Raw genomic sequence first — 20,861 nt, forward strand, 5'->3', positions numbered from 1 at the left:
GTCGCCAAAGACCATCAGAAAACACAGTATTTTCTATTGGTCATGGGAGTTCTGTGTAGGAAGTTTAGCCCAATTCTCTCATTGTTGGAGTTCAGAATGCTCTTTGATTGTAGGTGAACTATAAATACCAGTAACTATAACTCCCAAATGTCAAGGTCTATTTTCTCTAACCTCCTCCACATTTGGGCATGTTGAGTATTCGTGCCAAGTTTGGTCCAGATCCATCATTGTTTGAGTCCACAGTGCTCTCTGGATGTAGGTGAACTACAACTCCCAAACTCAAGGTCAATGCCTATCAAACCCTTCCAGTATTTACTGTTGGTCATGCGAGTTGTGTGTGCCAAGACTGGTTCAATTCAGTCGTTGGTGGAGTTCACAGTGCTCTTTGATTGTAGGTTAACTATACATCTCAGTAACTACAACTCCCAAATGACAGCATCAATGTCCTCTTCAATCCCACTAGAATTCAAATTTAGGTGTATCAGGCATTTGTGCCAAATTTGATCATTGAATGAAAATACATCCTGCATATCAGTTACTTACGTGATGATTCATAACGGCAGCAAAATTACAGTTGTGAAGTAGCAACAAAAATAATGTTATGGTTGGGGGTCACCACAACATGAGAGAACTGTATTAAGGGGTCGCGGCATGAGGAAGGCTGAGAAACACTGTTCTAGATCCAGGGAAGTCATGCTACCCATTCTCTATTCTGCTTTGGTCAGGCCACACCTGGGATATTGTGTCCAATTCTGGGCACCACATTTGAAGGGAAATGTTGACAAGCTAAAAGGTGTCCAGAGGAGGGCAACTAAAATGATTAAGGGTCAGGAGAACAAGCCCTGTGAGGAGCGGCTTAAAGAGCTGTGCATTTTTAGCCTGCAGAAGAGAAGGCTGAGAGGAGACATGATGATGGCCATGTATCAATATGTGAGGGGAAGTCATAGGAGGGCTTTTTCTGCTGCCCTGGAGACTAGGACGCGGAGCAATGGCTTCAAACTACAGGAAAGGAGATTCCACCTGAATTTAGAATGGCTTTCTTCTGAGTACATGATTGCCATGACTATGCTTGTTTGTTTTCCGTGTCAGGAGCGACTTGAGAAACTGCAAGTCGCTTCTGGTGTGAGAGAATTGGCCCGTCTGCAAGGACCTTTTAACCAGGGGACGCCCGGATGTTTTGATGTTTTACCATCCTTGTGGGAGGCTTCTCTCATGTCCGCGCATGAAGAGCTGGAGCTGACAGAGGGAGCTCGCCCGCGCTCTCCCCGGATTCGAACCTAAGACCTGTCGGGTCTTCAGTCCTGCCAGCACAAGGGTTTAACCCACTGCGCCACCGGGGGCTCCTAATGACTATGCTGGGCTGGGATTCGATACCATTGGTGCTCTAGAAGTTTTGGACTTCAGCTCCCAGAATTCCTGGCCGTTGGCCAACCTCGCGAAGGCTTCTGGGAGTTGAAGTCCAAGAGACGTGCCGCTCATTGTTGGGATCTTGTTCCACGTGACTCTCTGGTCTCTGATACAGTGGCTTTGTGAAGGCTGTGTATTACGAATCCATTCATCAGGGATCGATTGGCAGCCCCGGCCGTCTCTCGTTGATGATGCCGATCTCGATTCGCTCTCCCTGACGATGATTCTACCTCCGCGCCTGCGCTCTCATCAGGCAGCTCGATTGGTCTTGCCTGCTTCCTCAGCTGGCAGAACGGCAGGGCGAGATGTGATGCTCTCCCTCCCCTCCGCCGATCGACCAATTCAGGGCTCGATTGGGGCGCCTGGGTGGCCATTTTCCAGGAAGAAACACAACAGGAAAGAGGAAGGTAAGGCTCCCAGACACTGGCGGGTCTCCACGGAAGGCACTCCCCTTTCGCTGCTTCTCCGTCTTCTCTCTGTGTGGGGCCCAGCTTATATCTACACGGCAGAATTGTCTCACTTTGACATCGCTTTAACTGCCCTGGCTCATTGTTATGTGATTCTGGGAGGTGCAGTTTGGTGAAATGTTTACCTGCCTCTATTGGGAAGCCCTGGTGCCATAGCAACCAGCAAGCCCCAAGACTCCATTAGCGTGGTGTCGAACTGCTATAACTCTTCAGTGTGGATCGCCTTGAATCACAATAATTCCCCCTTCCTTCCCCCTTTGCAAGAAACAGATAGACCCCCATCTACAGAGCCATCTAATGCAGTCTGAAACGACATATGTTCAGTGTAGACCAGGCATGGGCAATCTTGGGCTTTCCAGGCTTTTTGGACTTCAACTCCCACAATTCCTAACGGCCTCGGGCCCCTTTCGTTTCCCCCTCGGCCGCTTAAGCATTCGAGCTCTAAGATCTTCCGGGATGCCCTCCTCTCGGTCCCACTACCGTCTCAAGCATGGTTGGTGGGGACGAGAGAGAGGGCCTTCTCAGTGGTGGCCCCCCACCTCTGGAACGCCCTTCTAAGGGAAATAAGACAATCCCCATCCCTCCCATCCTTTCATAAGAGCTTGGTTTCAACAAGCTTTGGAAAATGACCAGTTCTAACTCAGCCCTACACATTGTCGAATACAGCCTTATTCTTCCTACCAGTTACCCAGATTCTTTCCTCTAATCGGCCCCGGAATGAACAGCCACAGACCCGTAGCTAATATTATTGTTGCCTGCCATAGCATTGCACTTAATTCCCACCCCCCTTTAGAATTTTTGGGCTTGCACAAATCTTGGCCCGACCTTTTAAATTTTTTAATTGCCTTGAACAGGTAGGATTACTTTTAATATATGTGTGTTATGGCAACAATTTTTATGATTAAATTTGTTTTGTTAATGTTATGGTTATGTTGTTTTTTACTTTGTATGTTTTGTGATGTTACCTGGGAACCACTTTGAGTCCCCTTGGGGAGATGGAGCGGTATATAAATAAAGTTTTATTTATTGTTGTTATTATTATTCTCTCCTGACGTTTTGCCTGCATCTATGGCAAGCATTCTCAAAAAACCTACAACAACCCAAATTGGGTTGTTTTTAGCTCACTGCTGTTTTGCCTTGGGTCCTAGCTCATGACTGTGGCAAAGCTGTGTCCTCAGAGGCAAAATAACAAGTGGTAAAGTATACCTGCACTTAAATTGTCAGAGCCCCTTAACGATCCAAGCAGCTCCTTCCACACAGCTGTATAAAATCACACATTATCTGCTCTGAACTGAGTTATATGACAGTGTGGACTTACATAACCCAGTTCAAAACAGATACTGTGGATTATCGGCCTTGAAATTCTGGCTGTGTGGAAGAGCCCTCAGTAAACAATATTCTTGCTGCTGTTGCCATAGATCAGAGAGGTAGCTCATATTTATTATCTATGTTTTTATCCATAATCTTGTTAAATGTTTGTTTGGCAAGCATTACCTTCTTGCTGTCTAGGAGCCCTCTAGTTTTCAATCTGTGTTAAGTCCTAGGACCCTTCCACACAGCCCTATATTCCAGAATATCAAGCAGAATATCCCACATTATTTATTTATATTTCTCTCCCAGGTTTCTTGAACCCGAAGGTTACTCAAGGCAGCTTACAACTGTGGACTTACAAGTGTGGACTCAGATAACCCAGTTCAAAGCAGATACTGTGGGATTTTCTGCCTTGATATCCTGGCATATAGGGCTGTGTGGAAGGGCCCCCAGTGTACAGAGTGACAGGTGGTTGTGTTGCCTCATTGCAAACGTTGGCATTTCTGTCAAAATAAGCTAATGTTGTTCTCTTTATCCGGAAGATAGTCAAATCCGTTCCTTTATAAACATGTTGAGTCAAAGGGGAGGTCCCAGATCTTGTAGAGTAAAGGGCAGCATTGCTACACTATAGAGCTTTAGACTGCTTTTGTTTGGAAAAGTAATCATAGTTTCACAAACGTGCTTGTAGGTTGAAGTCCTCAATTCATCATCCCTAGTTATGCATTGCAACACACTCTGGGTGAAAACAAGCAACCAAACACTATCAGGCTTTTCCCCCCTCTTACTACAGTTTTCATTTCCTCTTCTTGTTTTTTTAGCTATTGTTTTCAAAGATGCTGGCCAAACAGGTGTTAGTTCTTTGCAACAAATACATAGAAATATTTGTGTGGCACCTCAAAACTGAACTGTGGGACTATTATTATTATTATTATTATTATTATTTGTTATCCACCTCTCCTAACGGCTCAAGGCAAGAGATGGGTCTTCAATTTGGTCCAGTTCCGACATCTCATTTAGCTGTCGGTTCTCATTCCACATTCTTGGGACAGCCGATGAAAAGATCCTCTGTGTGACAGTTGCAGTCAGATTCTGGCTGGTTGGAGTAAATGTTCCCCAAAAAACCTAAGTGTCCTAAAGGGTGAATTGTGCAAGAGAATGTGATACTGTAAGTAACCTGGACCCAAGTTATGTAGGACTTTGAAGGTCAAAACTATCACTTTGTACTTTGCCTATAAACAAATTGGCACAAAACAAAACCAGATGTGACTTCAGGGATTGAAGGGTGTGGTGTGGAAGTTGTAGTTATACAATGTCTTTATCCACCTTTACTAAAGAGTACTAGCACTTCACCAAATCCCAGGATTCCATAGTAGTGTGCCTTGGCAGTTAAAATGGTGTCAAACTGCATTCATTTTACAGTGTAGATCAGTGGTTCGGTTCTCAACCGAGGGGTCGCCAGGGGCTGTCAAAGGGGTCACCAAAGACCATCAGAAAATACAATATTTCTGTTGGTCATAAAGGTTCTGTGTGGGAAGTTTGGCCCAGTTCTTTTGTTGGTGGGATTCAGAATACTCTTTCATTGTAGGTGAACTATACATCCTAGCAAATACAACTCCCAAATGTCAAGTCTATTTCCCCCAAACTCCATCAGTGTTCACATTTGGGCATATTGAATATTCGTGCCAAGTTTGGTCCAGCTCCAACATTCTTTGAGTCCACAGTGTTCTCTGGATGTAGGTGAACTACAACTCCAAAACTCAAGATCAATGCCCAACAAACTCTTCCAGTATTTTCTGTAGGGCATGAGAGTTCTGTGTGCCATGTTTGGTTCAATTTCATCATTGGTGGAGTTCAGAATGCTCTTTGATTGTAGGTGAACTATAAATCCCAGCAACAACTCCCAAATGACAAGTCTATTTTCCCCAAACTCTACCCGTGTTCACATTTGGGCATATTGAGTATTTGTGCCAAGTTTGATCAAGCTCCATCATTGTTTGAGTCCACAATGCTCTCTGGATGTAGATGAACTACAACTCCAAAATTCAAAGTAAATGCCCACCAAACCCTTCCAGTATTTTCTGGTGGTCATGGGAGTTCTGTTTGCCAACTTTGGTTCAGTTCCATTGCTGGTGGAGTTCAGAATGCTCTTTGATTGTAAGTGAACTATAAATCCAGCAACTACAACTCCCAAATGACAAAATCAACCCCACCAGTATTGAAATTTGGGTGTATCGGAGACTTGTGCCAAATTTAGTCCAGTGAATGAAAATACATCTTGCATATCAAATATTTACATTACGATTCATAACAGTAGCAAAATGACAGTTATGAAGTAGCGACGAAAATAATATTATGGTTGGGGGTCGCCACAACATGAGGAACTTTATCAAGGGGTCACTGCGTTAGGAAGGTTGAGAACCACTGGTGTACATACACCTTCAGAAGCACAAGGCCAGATTCCTGGCACACATTGTAGGTTCTATTTTAATCAGTGAGATCTTGCATCACTTTCCATCATGTGCTGCCTCTCTATCAAGAGGCCACAAAGGGAAAGCCTCATTGTCCTGATTTGTGTTGTACAGGTTATCTAGAGAGGTTCGCCTCAGAGAGCAGTTTGGACATACTTTGGAGCAAGATAAATATGTGGAATTACAGCATTACTAGAATCCTTAAGAAGTTGCAATTCTGGCCCAACGTGTTATACAAACAATCACTCTGATGTGTTTTTTAAATTTTTTACTTTATTTCAGGGAGAAACTTTAAACAAAGAGCCCCATGGACATGGCCAGTGTAAGTAATACAGACATGTTTGTATTCTTAGAGGATTGTGTTGATAAGTGTGTGTATGTTTAAGAATTTCTACTCCCACTTTTATGCTATGGGTATAGTAATTTACCTGAAGATTGCCTTGTGTACTTTCTTTATTCACAAGCTGCTGAAGACTGAAATGGAATCACATAGACCAGTGGTTCTCAACCTGGGGTCCCCAGATGTTTTTGGCCTACAACTCCCAGAAATCCCAGCCAGTTTACGAGCTGTTAGGATTTCTGGGAGTTGAAGGCCAAAAACATCTGGGGACCCCAGGTTGAGAACCACTGACATAGACTGTTACAGGTGTGTATCAATATTTTGTGATGCAGTACTGTTTAACTGAACTGATATTTTTTCCCCAAGTGCAATATTGTAATGTTGAGTTCTGTATGAGTTGATTACAGAAACACAGACACATCCCTCAGTTATATTTGAATCATATTCACCCCACCCCTTTTCCTCTGGATTCTTTGTCAAGCTGAGAAGGTTTTTTTAAGCAGCATCAGCTTTTTGAAGACGATAAAGAGCACAGACTTTCAGCAGCATGCCTACTGTAAACAATGCAGCAAACAAAACCTAAACTGGAAGAGAAGAGCATTTGGCTTTAACCAATTTTACTATAGCTGTGTGTGCCTTTCTGCAACAGAGAAACAGCAGTTGCCCCCCAAATCCCTCTACAAACAGTAAAGCAGAGAGCAGATAAGCCTTTTTCACTAGCTCCCCTCCAGCTTATTAAAGAGAGCATAAATCAATACATTTAGCCACCAGAAAGAAAATCATAAGAAAGGTGGAGGTTAATGAAAGAAATAATAATTTTCCTTTCCTTTATTTTGGAAGAGCCTTCAAGTGGTTTCTAGAAGTTTCAACATGTTTTTGCTTCCTTTTTACTATATTTGGTTATTCTATTTCACCTGTGAATGTTGTAAGGTTTGAATAAAAATGCTGAATAATGTTACCTGCTCTTCTTTTTTCAGCATAGGAACCTGTCCCTATTTTTTTCCATTTTATTTCTGTCTCTAGTATCAAATTTCAGCTACAGTAAGGCTCTCTATGTGGGGCTGCTTTTGGAAAGTGTTTGGAAATTTCAACAGGTTCAGACTTCCAGAACACTGACAAGGGCCAATTATGGGGAATGTGTAACTCCTTTGTTAAAGTAGCATCTCAGGCTCCCAGTTTGTTTCCAGGCACAATTCAGAGTGCTGGTGTAGAAAGAACATATCTTCCCATACAAACCTTCCATTGGTCTAAGATCTACAGGGGGAGTTCTCTTGGTCCCACCACCATTATGTTCTCGCTTGGTGAGGATGCAAGAGAGGATACTTAGTGGCTTAGTTCCACCCTCTCAAATGTCCTTCAACAGGAGGCTAGCCTGATTCCCCCCCCTTCTGTCCTTTTTGCCAGCAGGCTAAAAAGGGCTTGGTTTAAGCAGCCTTTTCATGTATAAGTAGGGGAATGTCTTGCTGCAGTATGTGTGTCTTCTAAATACTTTTTTTTGGGGGGGGGGTGGCCTTATTTTTTTTCCAATTTCAATATGAAATCTTTTTCATTGACTCTGGAAACGACCTTAAGTCCCACTCTGGGGAAAAGATAGCATACAAATGAAATAAATGAAATAAGTATGGGCTTTATTTCAGAGACTACATTTAAGACATTGCCTCTCGTGCAGTGAATAAAACTGTTTGTGGCTAAAAAAAATTAGAACAACTAGGAACACAAAAAATATCCCTATTAGCTTTAGTCCTGCTAAAATTTCTACAGGTTAATCTATATACAACTGCCATTTTTTTCATCAGATGAGCAATTGGATTACATATGAAGTGGGTGCCTTTTACTATGATGCCGCATGAAGCAAATTGTGGTCCTAGTAGTTCTGTTGCCACTTCATTGGGTATAAGCAAAAACATCCACATAACTAGGGACAGTAAAATTATGTAGTAGAGATTATTTTAGGAAAAGAAAGATTTTCTTTCTCATGTAAGAAAAAATCCTTGTAATGCTGGTTTCTCAGGAAAGAGTGCACTTTTGGTGAAATAACAGAAACTTAAGCACTGGAACCAATGGGGACTCCCTGTTTGTCACTCCTGGTTTGTTTGTCACTCCCCATACAATCCATAATCTGACAGTAGTGTTTAACTTGGATTTCCCATTTCTGACTTGAGAGTGATGAACTAGGAATTCAGGGTGTTTCTGAGGATTTACCTTCTGCTCATTTTTTGGTTACTTTAGCTCTTCCAGCTGGCAAGAAGAACCAAGTAAGGACACTCAGCCAGGATGCACTTGCTCTCTAAACATAAATGCTAAATCAGGATTTTTAGGAGTTCTGCTCAATGTTACATGCAAATATGTTTAATTCATGAACACTCTACTTTTCTGTACTTCAGACTACAAAAAGACAGTATATGCAGATTGGGTTTTTTTCCTGTTGAAGATGGTTACCATAAGAGTGCAGAACAATTTCAACATTATTAAAGAGAAAGTTGGATTACAAAATAAACACTGGAGCACAGTGATAACCAAATGATTTGGAGCATATCAAGTAATAGCTTTGTGATTAAGTTTCAGGATATAACTGTTAACTACATTAAGATGATTTGTGCATCTGAATCCTGTTCATTCTGACGATTCAGTTTCAGGAAGAAAGGTTCAAGAAGCAGTTTTTTCACTGAGTTTGTGTTTCTAAGAATTTTTCTGGTTTTATTGTCATGAGAGTTTCCAATTTGGGTGTGACTAGGGTACAAGTAGCATGGAACCGGGGGCCGACTCTCTTGCCATTGTACAGAATCGCCAAATGCTAAAGTGCATCTTATGCCAGCTTTGCAAAGGAAAATGTATTGCCAGATAACTGTTGGAACGAAATTGTCCGTGTGCTCTGCTGAATTAGCCTAGCCAGAAGAGAGAAGAGGAACACACATCGACAGTTTCTTTTGTTATGTTCTGCTTAGCCGACGCTTGACTCCATTCCATGTGTTTTGGCTTTTTCTCTCAATAAAAAAATGCTATTTACACAATAGGCAGCATTTTAGCTGTAGGCCAAATACTGTTCCAACATTCCAGTGTGAAAAAAATGTCATCTAAAATTGGCATTTTTAGCTACATCGCAAAGAATTTTTATCAGACTGATACTACCGAAAACTAAGATTCAAATTGCCACTAATGGATATTTCTCCCCCTATGGAAAAAATGTCATTCTCCTATGCAACCTATGCTACATTCAGTTCTCTTTGTGTCCTCTGTAGGTCCTTTGTAACAGATCTAGACTGGTGTCGTACCTGCCAGGATTTTATTCTTTGGTTAGAAGGGTTGTAACTCCCAAGGCTTTTTCCACAGCAGGATCCTCTGGCTCAGACGAGCCTTCAGTTGCTGCTACACCTCCTGACATATGTAAGGAAATTTCATCAAAATTTCACATTCCTTAACACCTAAAAACAGCTTTCTGGGGTGGGAAGTTATAGATAATTGAATTCGTCTATCTCTTAATGTATTTAAACCCCAGTCCCAAGCATATATTCAGAACTGAATACCACTGAGATCTATGGGGCTTATATGCTTTGTTATCTAGTTTAGCTGTAGTATCTAGCTTTATGCATTGCCGTACAGAAAGTGTTGTCTCTTGAAAACAGAAGTACAGCTGCTTTATAATAATACTGAATTTTACTTTTGAACAGGTCCAAGAACAGTGTGGCCAGATGAAGTAATGGGACCTTTTGGTCCCCAGGATCAGAGATTTCAGCTTCCGGGAAACATTGGCTTTGACTGTCACCTAAATGGTACAACGTTTCCAAAGACAAAACAAGTTCATAAGAATTTGCCTGACATTTTAGTTGAGCCCTTGGCAAGTGAGCGGCATGAATTTGTGATGGCACAGTACATCAACAACTTCCAGGTAAAAACATCAAGGCCAGATGAGAGCCATGGGAAGTCAGTTTTGAAATGTTATCTGGAAAGAGTGTACCATACTGGTGCATGGTACAATAATGTATATGTGCAATGTGCAATGACAACTGGAATGGCTCCTGATTACGATTTTGAACTGGGGTTTTAATATAACTGGTGTAATGTTTAGATGTTTTAAATTCTTTGGTCTTAATGTAAATCCTTTGGTCTTAATGTAAATGTTTGTTTTAATTGTATGTTGTTTTTATACCATTGAATTGTTGTCTACGTTTAAGGCCCCTCTGAGCCCCCCTCAGGATGAAAAGGACAGGATATAAATATGGTAGATAAATATAAATAAATAAATATGTCCCGGTGTGTCATAAACCACAATATACCCACAGTCCTCTGGCCCATTTCTAGGGCCAGACAGGAATCCCAGCATGTAGAGACAAAGTGTGCTCTTCTCTGTAGATTATATAAAGTCACAAGGCTACTTTCCTATAGTTTTATGCTTTTCTAATGCATACCATATTAACTATAAACACATCTTCCAATGTAGCTTAGATCAGATTTTGGACCAGCGATTCTCATATTATGCAGCTATGTAATTGAGAGTTGCAATGCTGAAATAAGAAAGAATAAGGTTAATGAAAAATACTAATTAGACGTTGCCATGGTTGGGGCATGGCCTTATTCCCAGAGCTGAGAGAGTGTAAAATCATCATTTGAATATGGTACAGTCAGATACTTATTTCAAGGAAAATATTGGGCCCAAGTCACCAGATTATGTAAGATCCTCCAGTTGTTTTGAACAACTTTCATTATCCTTTTGTCACACTGGTTGCAGCTTTCAGGAATTGTCATCCAAAACATCTAGAGAGTAACAAGTTGCCCACTTCTCACATATGAATATAGATCAATAGCCATGTTTGTGATTCTTTCTTATTTCCTCCTAGTTTCCAGTAGTACAGCACTTATGGAATTAAAGTACTGGTAGCTCGATGCAGCTTATGACAACATTAAGTGCTATTTTTCACATTTGCCAGGAATCTAGCAAGTGCAGTTTGCTGGCATATCTGCCCCAAAGTCCTTATAAGCATGTATAGCCTTTCAGCTTTATGCTTATACTTTTCTGTTTAGTCTGTTTTTATCTGGATCAGTGGTTCTCAACCTGTGGGTCCCCAGGTGTTTTGGCCTACAACTCCCAGAAATCCTAGCCAGTTTACCAGCTGTTAGGATTTCTGGGAGTTGAAAGCCAAAACATCTGGGGACCCACAGGTTGAGAAGCACTGATCTGGATTGTTGTATTTTATGATGCTTTTATTTTAATTGATTGTTTTTGCTTTTATGTCTCATGGACACTCTGTCCCATATATAAGCCACCCCGAGTCCCTTCGGGGAGATGGTGATGGTGTATAAGAATAAAGTTATTATTATTATCCCACTTGGCAATATGTAAAGGGGTTTGTGCCACATTCATTTTCACTTGAGGCAGTGATATTGCAAACTGTTCCATCAATGGATGCTGTCCAAGAGGGACACAGGAATTCTGTTCATTTTTCATTGAGTAGTTATGAAAAATGCCTCGTGTTTCTGAGAAGTTTAGGTAATTGCCCTTTTGTTCTATCTCAGTAGCACTGCGTCAGAGGAAGCACCAAATGCTCCTGAGGAGAATGCATTTCAGAACAGGACTTTTAACACTGCTGCACAATCCCATCCAGTTTTTGAGTTTTGAAATTAGCAAAATAATGTCAGTACTGTGTCCCAATCTACAACTGGGCCATTATGAGATAACTATAGTGATGGCCTCCAGCACTATAGGAATAAAATTGCACTATAGCTGTCCCCAAATTTACAGTGCATATTCATTTGCTTAAAAATTAAAAAGACCAATATAAAATACTATACTAAATATTGTACCGCTGTGACTATTATGGATAGCCAGTGTTGTGTAGTGGTTTGACCAGAGTTAAGTTTCCTACTTGGCTGTAAAATCCCAGTGGTCACACACTCTCAGCCCCAGAGAAAGGCTAACCCCCCTGAAGAAATTGCCCAGTGATATGTTTGCGCCCCATGCAGTCATGCTGGCCATATGACCTTGGAGGTGTCTACGGACAATGCCAACTCTTTGCCTTAGAAATAGAGATGAGCACCACTCCCAGATTCGGACACGACTGAACGTAATATCAGGGGAAAAACCTTTACCTGTGTTTGCCTTAGGATCATCATACTTCAGAAATGATTTCAAGGCACGTTACAACAAGAGCAGCTATTGTGTATTGATGTACATCTGAAAAATACTGTTCTTCTTTATCCAGAACAGCAACGCTTCTAGTAAGCAAGAGGTTAATCATGTGAAGACCTACTTTGAAACCGCAAAGGTGGAATGTGCAATACAAACATGCCCAGAACTGTTGCGAAGAGGTATGGACCGGACCCCCTTTCCTTGTTTTAATTTTCTTTGTAAAATTTAAAACTAAAAATACATGAGAAGAATATCATTAAAGTTATAAGTATTTGATTCAATTGACACTTGTCCTTTTAAAATATAGTATACTTTTCTACATGAAAAGAATACTTAGCCCAGCAATCAGGCAATCCTTTTTTGGAAGTAAATATATATTATTTGTGCTAACTATTGAATGTTTTGACTCAAGTTTCTTACAAAATGGAGAGGGAAGTAAAAGAAGTGCAGGAACTAGCTAAATTGTTTTATGTATTTTTGGTTCTTACTAGATTTTGAGTTACTGTTTCCAGACATAGCTTCCAATAATCTAACAGTATTAACCGTAACCCAGAAAACTGCAAATGATATGACTGCATGGAATGAAGAGGTAGAAAATGAACGAGAAGTTCTAATAGAAAATGTAAGTATCACCAGCTCATTGTTGTAATTATTAAGACTGTGTTTTGACCCCAAAACCTGTTTGTACTTGCCTTAAATTATTCCAGTTTTAAACTTTGCCTAGGCTGCTAGATGTGGAATTGCCACTAGAGGGCGTCATGTTTTAAAACATCCAAGTTAATTTTAAGAAACGCGTATTTATTTCTGTTTCAACAGATGTCAGTGTTTACTGCATAACATTCTCCATGCAATTGCTATTTTCTGAATGCTGTTTTATATTCTAAAATTCATTATTTACAATCTAGATACGCTTCTATATTCTGGAATTTCTGCTTTTCCTTTTCCTTTTGGATCATTTTGTGATAAAGATAAAATAGAAGTGGGGTTTTTTTAAAGCCAGCACCAGCCAGAAGACATTTCCTTTACCTCCATTTGAAAGCTTTTGCAATGGCAAATAGCTTTTCGTTTGTTTAAGCTTATCTGGCGTTGAGTATGTAGTTTTCAATTATCACCATGAAAAAGTGTATGCAGAGTAAAACTCCATTGTGGCCTGTCCTCGTCTCTATGTTAGTCATGGTCTGTTAGTCTGTGCCATTGTAATCTGGTCTAATTATGCCGTAATTGTCCTCCTCCTTCCTGGAGCACCTTCCTGTCAATTCTAATATATTAACCCTAGGAGTGTTGGGATGGTAGGCATAACCTCCTGGCCTAAAGGTTACTAACAGCAAATCCACAATAGAATAGACTGTTTGTTTTCATTGTGGAGGATCTGAAACAAGTTCAGGAGAACTAACTTAACATGAGAGAGTTGGGATAAAGTAATGAGAGTTAGTGGCAAAGCAAAGGAAGGTGTTGCTATCTTGAAACACTCAAGTTGTTTTAATTAACATCGGTTTGAGTGGTTGTTGAGTGATGGTAGGAAATCAGGATCAAAAGGGCCCAGGACATAAGAAATGTTTGTCTGTCATTGTTTACTGGCATCCCCCTGACTTAATGTGGAATTGCAGTGGACAGATGATTAGACCTGTGAGCTTTAGGCTACTTGAAAGAAATAGGTCTGCCCTGAATATAAAACTGTTTGAGGATGGCTCATCATAATTTGAAGCAGTCCCCTAGTTATATGATATGGCGTGTGGCTATTCGGATTACATGCTCCAAAGGAGAAATGACAGGATGCATTGATCCCAAATAAACAGAGAGATGCACATGATATCATGTAAAGGTTAAGAAATCCCAATTAAAATACATATTCATAGGTATTGGATATTTGTACTAGCAAAGATTATGATAATTGCTAAAATGAGATTAAATGCGTATAAGCATGTGTATATTTATTTACTCTAATGATGTCAAATTATGTAGGCCTCAATCCAACTGCTGCTCAACACAAGTAGATGTATTGACTCAGTGACTGAATAAGCCAATGCCATTGATTCATGGGGGTTTACTGTTGTCCGGATTAAGAATTGTTTTAAGTAACATTTTCTATGCTTGGTTACAATATTGAAATAGAAACGTTGCTACCTAAGTATTCTTAGTTGCCTTAACCATGGGTTACAACCCATTTTCGTTCACCCAATTGTGCTTGTTGTTTAGAAATCTGGGTTGGTGCAACTTTAAGTTGATTAAGCTCAACAGTAGAATGGTGCAACTTGGGCCATTGTCTCTTAGTTTAATAACATGAGATGCTGAATCTTTTCTCCATGCACTATATTTGATGTCGTCTTTTCATTGTGATCAAGCTTGGAAGGGTCTGATAAACTGTGACTTGCTCCATCATCTAAATCAGGGCTGTCCAACTCATTTTCACTGAGGGCCACATCAGCCTTATGGTTGCCTTCAAAAGGCTGCTGAATCCAGAGAACCAACCATATTTTTTTACATCGTGTTGGGTGTTCTTTAACTTTTACCCAGTTTGGGTTCCCAGATGTTATGAAATAACAGCTCCCATCACTTTTGATTATCCACCATATGGATTGGGGATAATGGCAATTGCAACCCAACAGCACTTCCGGCTCTGAGGTTGCGGGAAGGGTTAAAGCATATTTTAAAGTCAGACATCATATCCACAACCATGTATCTAAATTCAAAGCTTACTATCCTGACTAAACAGAACAAACTGCAGACTTCCAGATGTCACTGTGTTACAACTTCCATCAACTCTAGTCATTATGTCTAATGATGAGGAATACAAAAGTTGTAGTTCAGCATTTGGAGGGTCACATAAAAAGACTTAGCGGGCCAGATTTGGACCAAGGCCCTTGAGTTTGACACATGTAGTCTAAATTGTGGCTGTCAACTTTGAACGGAGCCACTGTATTTAACCAATACCAAAACTGATTTGCAGTGTATTTGTAGACATTTTTGGTTGAAACTTCCAGACTAAATCTCCATAGCTATTTAAAAATAGTATCCCATTTCAGGTATGACATTAAACTATGATGAGTTAGAGCAGTGGTTCTCAATCTGTGGGTCCCCATATGTTTTGGCCTTCATCTCCCAGAAATCCTGACAGCTGATGAACTGGCCAAAACACCTGTGAACCCACAGATTGAGAACCACTGAGTTAGAGGCTACTGCAAAAGGGCACAAGGTTTCTTCATATTTTGGCTTGAAAAGTCTGCTTTTGACCAACCTGTTCATTATGCTGCCTTTCCTCTTACTGAGTCCTAGATGACAATCAGCTTTTCCGAAAGTGTATAGTGGCTAAGGAGTTGAACTGGAAGACAATGATTATTATAGTTTTAATTGGTTTTATATGATTTTAAAAAACGTAATATTGAATGTTTTTAATTAATATGTATGTATGTATGTATGTATGTTGTGGCATCTAATTGTTGCCAATCTGTACCCCGCTCTGAGTCACCTTCAGGCTGAAAAGAACGGGATAAAAATGCTGTAAATAAATAAAATAAATATTTTCAGTTTATTAGGTATTTTCTTGATACACCAGATGTCGTTTCTTTTAGTACAATGTAAAGGGCAGTATATAATGCTTTTGCTGAGAGTCTTAGCAGTAGCAACATCTAAGTTTCTGTGTTTTTGCATCTACTTTCAAATAATGTATTTGGCAAGGATTTGGAAAAATGATCTTGTTGTGATAGTGGAACAGATACATTATTTACTAGTAAATATATATGTGCCCTGAAGCTACGAAACAAATCTTAGGCATTAGGAAAGTGGATAAAAGTAAAGAAAATAGATGTCGTTCTTCTCTTTTTTTAAAAAAAGGTTTTAAACGAGAAAGAGGTTAACAAGTATGACACTCCAATTCACTTGAGCAATCAAAGCAATTATATTATCCCAGTTGTACAAAACTATTAATCCTTTACTGACGAGCACAAAGAATTTCTTCTAAGCTTCATGTGACCATGGTATCTCTATACAGGTTATTAATTTTAATCCTCTTAGCACTGTCATTCAACTTTTTTGCCAGAGTTATGCTTACTATTCCTTTGATTTTGTGCAGGAAAAATAAAAGAAATATTTAGTAGCATTAAAATTTATTTAGCATCTTTATATTTCCTCTCTTCTTAGTTCATTAATGGTGCCAAGGAAATTTGCTATGCTTTGTGCGCAGAAGGCTATTGGGCAGATTTCATTGACCCAACTTCAGGATTGGCTGTGAGTATCTCTGGTTGTTTTCTTCTTGTTCCGCTTGAAAATCATTCATGGACATGCCTAAATTAGTTTGTAGAATGTCCTCCATTTATAGATATTTTCATTTCTTTCATAGCAACCGTAATCACAGCTGCAACATGTAGAATTTAATAAAGCAAAAAAATGCAGGTCCATTTCTTCTTATTCATTTTAATTTATATGTTTTAGTTTTTATATTGGTGTCCTATTTTTCTTTCCGAGGAAGTAAAAAATGGTGCACATGATTTTTATTTTTGTTTTTCTAAAAATAAAAGGGAACTCGTGCAAATTAGGCTGAAATAGATTAGACTAGAAAAATCTCAGGTAGCTTTAGGCTTGAAGTATTTATTTATTAATTTATTATTTTTATCCTCTACCGTCATCGGAGGAGGCCCTGCTCTCCGTCCCTCCCCCATCTCAAGCACGGCTGGTGGGAACGAGAGAAAGGACATTCTCTATGATCACCCACCACCGGTACCTCTGGAACTCCCTACCTAAAGAAATAGGCATGGTCCCCTCCCTCCTCTCCTCCAAAAAGCAACTGAAAACTTACTTCTTCTCACTAGCAAATGGAGAGGAGGGGGATTAGATAATGAGAGATCACTACTGGCCCTGTGGTTGAGAACTATTATTGTATTTGGGCTCTGTTAGTCCACGTTAGCCCAGTTATCATCACTTTCCACACAATCAACCCATATAACTTTGTGAACTTTAGTGGGCCCCTGCAAATCAATGTGGATTTTTTATGCTTAGGTTTTATGTCACTATATAATTTTTGATTGATTATGTTTTATTTAATTTATAGATGTTAGGTTCTAAGTTGTTTTCATATGTGGGGTTATTCTGGATTATTATGTCGTTACTTGTTGTTTTACTAAAGCATTGAGTGTTTGCCTTTTTGTATGTTTGAATCTGTCCTGAACACACACACCCCCCCCCCCCCCCCCCGCGGAGATAGGATGGAATATAAATAAAGTTTTTAATTTATTAGTATTATTATTTAGGTTTCAATTTTCTCCCACAATGGAACCCAAGGTGGTTCACATCACACTTAAAAACCTATGTCATTCAATATTTTACAAAAACATTAAATTAAGTTCCATTATGAACACTAACTTACAGCAATCAGAAGCTCATTAAAACACATTAAAATGATTTCTTTAAAAAAAAAACATTAGAAAGATTCATCTGGCACAATTACTTGCATTCCAAAGACCCATCTAAGTAAAATAGGTATTTCAGTGGTCCTCTCCCTGGTCTTTAGCCACATAATGAGAAGACAGGAAAGCTTGGAGATGCTGGGGAAAATTGAAGGAAAAAGGAAGAGGGGCTGACCAAGGGCAAGATGGAATCCTTGAAATTATTGGCTTGACCTTGAAGTAGCTGGGGGTGGTGACAGCCAACAGGGTGCTCTGGTGTGGGCTGGTCCATGAAGTCACAAAGAATGGGAAGCAACTGAACGAATAAACAACAACTCCCTGGTCTATGCCACGCTGAAATACATGCACACACTATCTATTTTTCCTCTCCATAAATTGATTTTTAAAGACTTATAGCGCATGCACATTGTAGTAACACCATTTCACACCAGTTTTTAGAACTATAGTAATGCAGTTTGACGCCACTTTAACTTCCATGTCTCAATGCCATGGAAGCCTAGGACCTGTAGTTTGGTGAGACAGCAGCACTTTTTGGCAGAGAAAACTAAAGACCTTGTAAAACAACAGTTCCCAGGATTCCGTGGCATTCGACCATGGCAATTAGAGTGGTGTCAAACTGCATTAATTATACAGTGTAGATGCACTCTAAGATAGTGGTATGTTGGAAATGATAGGTAAACTATCAATCAGTATTATTTCTATCGTCTTACCCATTGTCAGGTAATATTGTTTTCTCAGGCCCCATCCAAGGGTCTTGACATCCCAGATATAATTTCTTAGGAAGACGTAGGCATATCAAAAACAAAGGATTAGAACATCTTGTGTTTCTCTATTTAACATATATGCGCTTTTCTCTGGTTACTTCTACTGATGAATGTTGACTGTGTTCTTGTGGAAACCACTACAAAGTGCTATTGACTGATTTGTTGATCTGCTTTTTATTATACACATTAGGAGCATTTTGTTGCTAGCAATACTTGCAGAAAGGAATTAAAGGGCTACATTTAATCTTGGGGGCAAATAGGGAATTTCTGTATACCCCTACAGAGTATTCCTAAATTCTGTATTCCTGCATAGAATTCTTAAAGAGCTAGCCGTGTTGATTTGTGTTCGTAAATTGAAAAAAGAAAGTTTTATAACATTTTTATGACTATTGAATTTAGGTTGCTATTTCATGCTGTAACATCCATTTCCTTTAGCCATGTCACTCCAAATGAGCCATACAAGAATTAAATCATGTATAAGAATTAAATCATGTGAATTTGGACTTTAAATATATTGTATCTGCTGTACGGAAGGATATTTAAGGTGGTCATCATAAACATTTCCCTTTTTCTCATTTCAGTTTTTTGGCCCTTACACAAACAATACCCTTTTTGAAACGGACGAACGCTACCGTCATCTCGGATTCTCTGTAGAAGACCTTGGCTGCTGTAAAGTTATTCGTCATATTCTCTGGGGAACTCATGTGTTGGTAGGAAGCATTTTCACCAATGCACCACCTGACAGTCCCATCATGAGGAAACTGCAAGGCAATTAATGGTGGACTTTTGGTTCTTGAATTGGTCAATAAACACTGTTGGGACATACCAAGTGTTAAGATATATTGATTTATAGACAATAAAAGGTATGTTATTTATTTTAGCCTTCGTGGACCCTGCAGTTTCTGTACATTATTTGTTTATGTTGCATATATAGCATAGGGTATTTTGCGTTAAGTCTTACATTCCCAAATATATAATGAAACACCTACAAGAATCTTCCATTGGTATGCCAAACATTTTAGTAGTATTTCCACCCATATACTTCTGACCAAAATAGTTTAAATTGGTAAATATTTGATATTGGTTGCAAACGTATTACCATTTCAGCAGCTTTTGTTTTGCATCTTCCAGTTTTGTAATTTTAAATAAAAGATTGGGCATGCCAGCTCTTCCCATCTTGCGGCATACTGACTGGCTGGCTGTCACCACCAAGGGGACCCTTTGATGAGTTATTGTCGAGCGGCAGCTGTATGAAGTGCTTCCCAACGCTGATTACTAGCCATTCACTCCACAGTTATATTACAGGTCCCAGTTTGGGCTGCCACCGCTGTTTTTCCCTACCACAGTCACCAGTCACCACTGGGTCTCCATCGTTGCCTGATTCACCACAGCTGCTGTTTTTGATGGTTAGCTTTCTATTTTGTGTCGACCTCAACTGTGTAGATCTTATATTGTATTGACCTATTGTGCTGACCTTGATGTTGAGGACCTTGAAGCGCGGATGCGCTACGTTGTGCCTTACCTAAGGATGGGTGGCTAGGACAGAACAGGGATTCTCTTGGTGTACTGGTCCACCCTACTATAGTCTCCTGCCTGAGCTAGCCAGAGTGACCTCAGGCCTGGTTTTGGAATTCCAAAGGCTAATAGTTCTGTGGGACTTCCAACATCTATGCCGAAACTAGTCTGTCAGATGTGGCTCAGGACTTCATGGCCACCAAGACAACCATGGGTCTATCCCAAGTGGTTGCTGGCCTCACCCATAGTGCTGGACACACCCTTGACTTGGTCTTCTGTTCAAGGTGAGATGGCACTGATGGTACTGTGGAGAAACTATCCACAGTTCCATTGTCATGGACCAATTACTACCTGGTCAAGTTTAGACTTACTGGGGCTCTAAACTTCTGCAGGGGTGGAGGACCGATTAGGATAGTCCACCACAAGAAACTTATGGATCTGGATGGATTGCTGACGACTCTTGGGGATTTTCCTGCAAACTTAGTAGGTGATTCTGTTGAAGCTCTGATGGAATCGTCCCTGAACATCTCCTTTCACAAAGCAGAGCCAAATCAGCTCCCTGGTTTTCCCGAGAGCTGCTAGTGATGAAGTAAGTGAAAGAAGCAAGTGAAATGGAAACAAGTGTTGGCAGAAATCCTGCAGCAAATCTGACCAAGCACAGTCTAGACCAAGTCTAGTCTATATTTTAGAGCCTATTTCGTGGCAATAAAGGCAGCCTAGAAATCTTTGGCTGCTGCCAACGTTGCATTATTTGGAGAACTGTGGCTGATCATGAAGAAGAGAAAAAAGAAGTCAAATTGTGGTTCAGGTGGGTTCTGGGACAGTAAACCAGACAGGTATCTATGTGTGTGGGTCCCTTTCATGTCTGAAACTGCAACCTGGAAGACTGCACCAGTCTTCTCTAGCTCAAGCCGGAATGTGGCAGCCTTCACACCACACTTTCATTCAACTACAGTGATGATATGGTTGGAAAAGGAGGGGCAAACAGACAAGTCCACAATTAGCCTGCTGAGTGGACTTTGGGAGTGGACTTCCCCGCAGAGCTGTCTGTCCCTAAGTGTTTTGT

The 20,861-nt window shown here is 40.1% G+C and overlaps 1 protein-coding gene across 1 annotated transcript; it reads left to right on the forward strand.

The window, feature by feature from the left end:
* The first annotated feature begins 1,696 nt into the window (after positions 1-1,696).
* Positions 1,697-19,160, forward strand: MMADHC (metabolism of cobalamin associated D). The gene is made up of 8 exons (XM_060776576.2): positions 1,697-1,814; positions 5,936-5,975; positions 9,233-9,377; positions 9,662-9,879; positions 12,191-12,296; positions 12,609-12,739; positions 16,255-16,341; positions 18,862-19,160. Exons 2-8 carry the CDS (start codon positions 5,961-5,963, stop codon positions 19,054-19,056), a joined length of 897 nt encoding a protein of 298 aa, XP_060632559.2. The 5' UTR covers positions 1,697-1,814; positions 5,936-5,960; the 3' UTR covers positions 19,057-19,160.
* The last annotated feature ends 1,701 nt before the right edge of the window (positions 19,161-20,861 follow it).

This window comes from Anolis sagrei, chromosome 1, assembly GCF_037176765.1.
Source record: "Anolis sagrei isolate rAnoSag1 chromosome 1, rAnoSag1.mat, whole genome shotgun sequence".
In the NCBI taxonomy this organism is placed as follows: Eukaryota; Metazoa; Chordata; class Lepidosauria; order Squamata; family Dactyloidae; genus Anolis; species Anolis sagrei.

Bases quoted from the DNA above. Each gene is read 5' to 3' on its own strand.
- MMADHC (XM_060776576.2), top strand. The intron at 9,378-9,661 runs GTAAGGAAATTT...ACTTTTGAACAG, and splicing joins TGCTACACCTCCTGACATAT to GTCCAAGAACAGTGTGGCCA. The intron at 12,297-12,608 runs GTATGGACCGGA...GGTTCTTACTAG, and splicing joins CCCAGAACTGTTGCGAAGAG to ATTTTGAGTTACTGTTTCCA.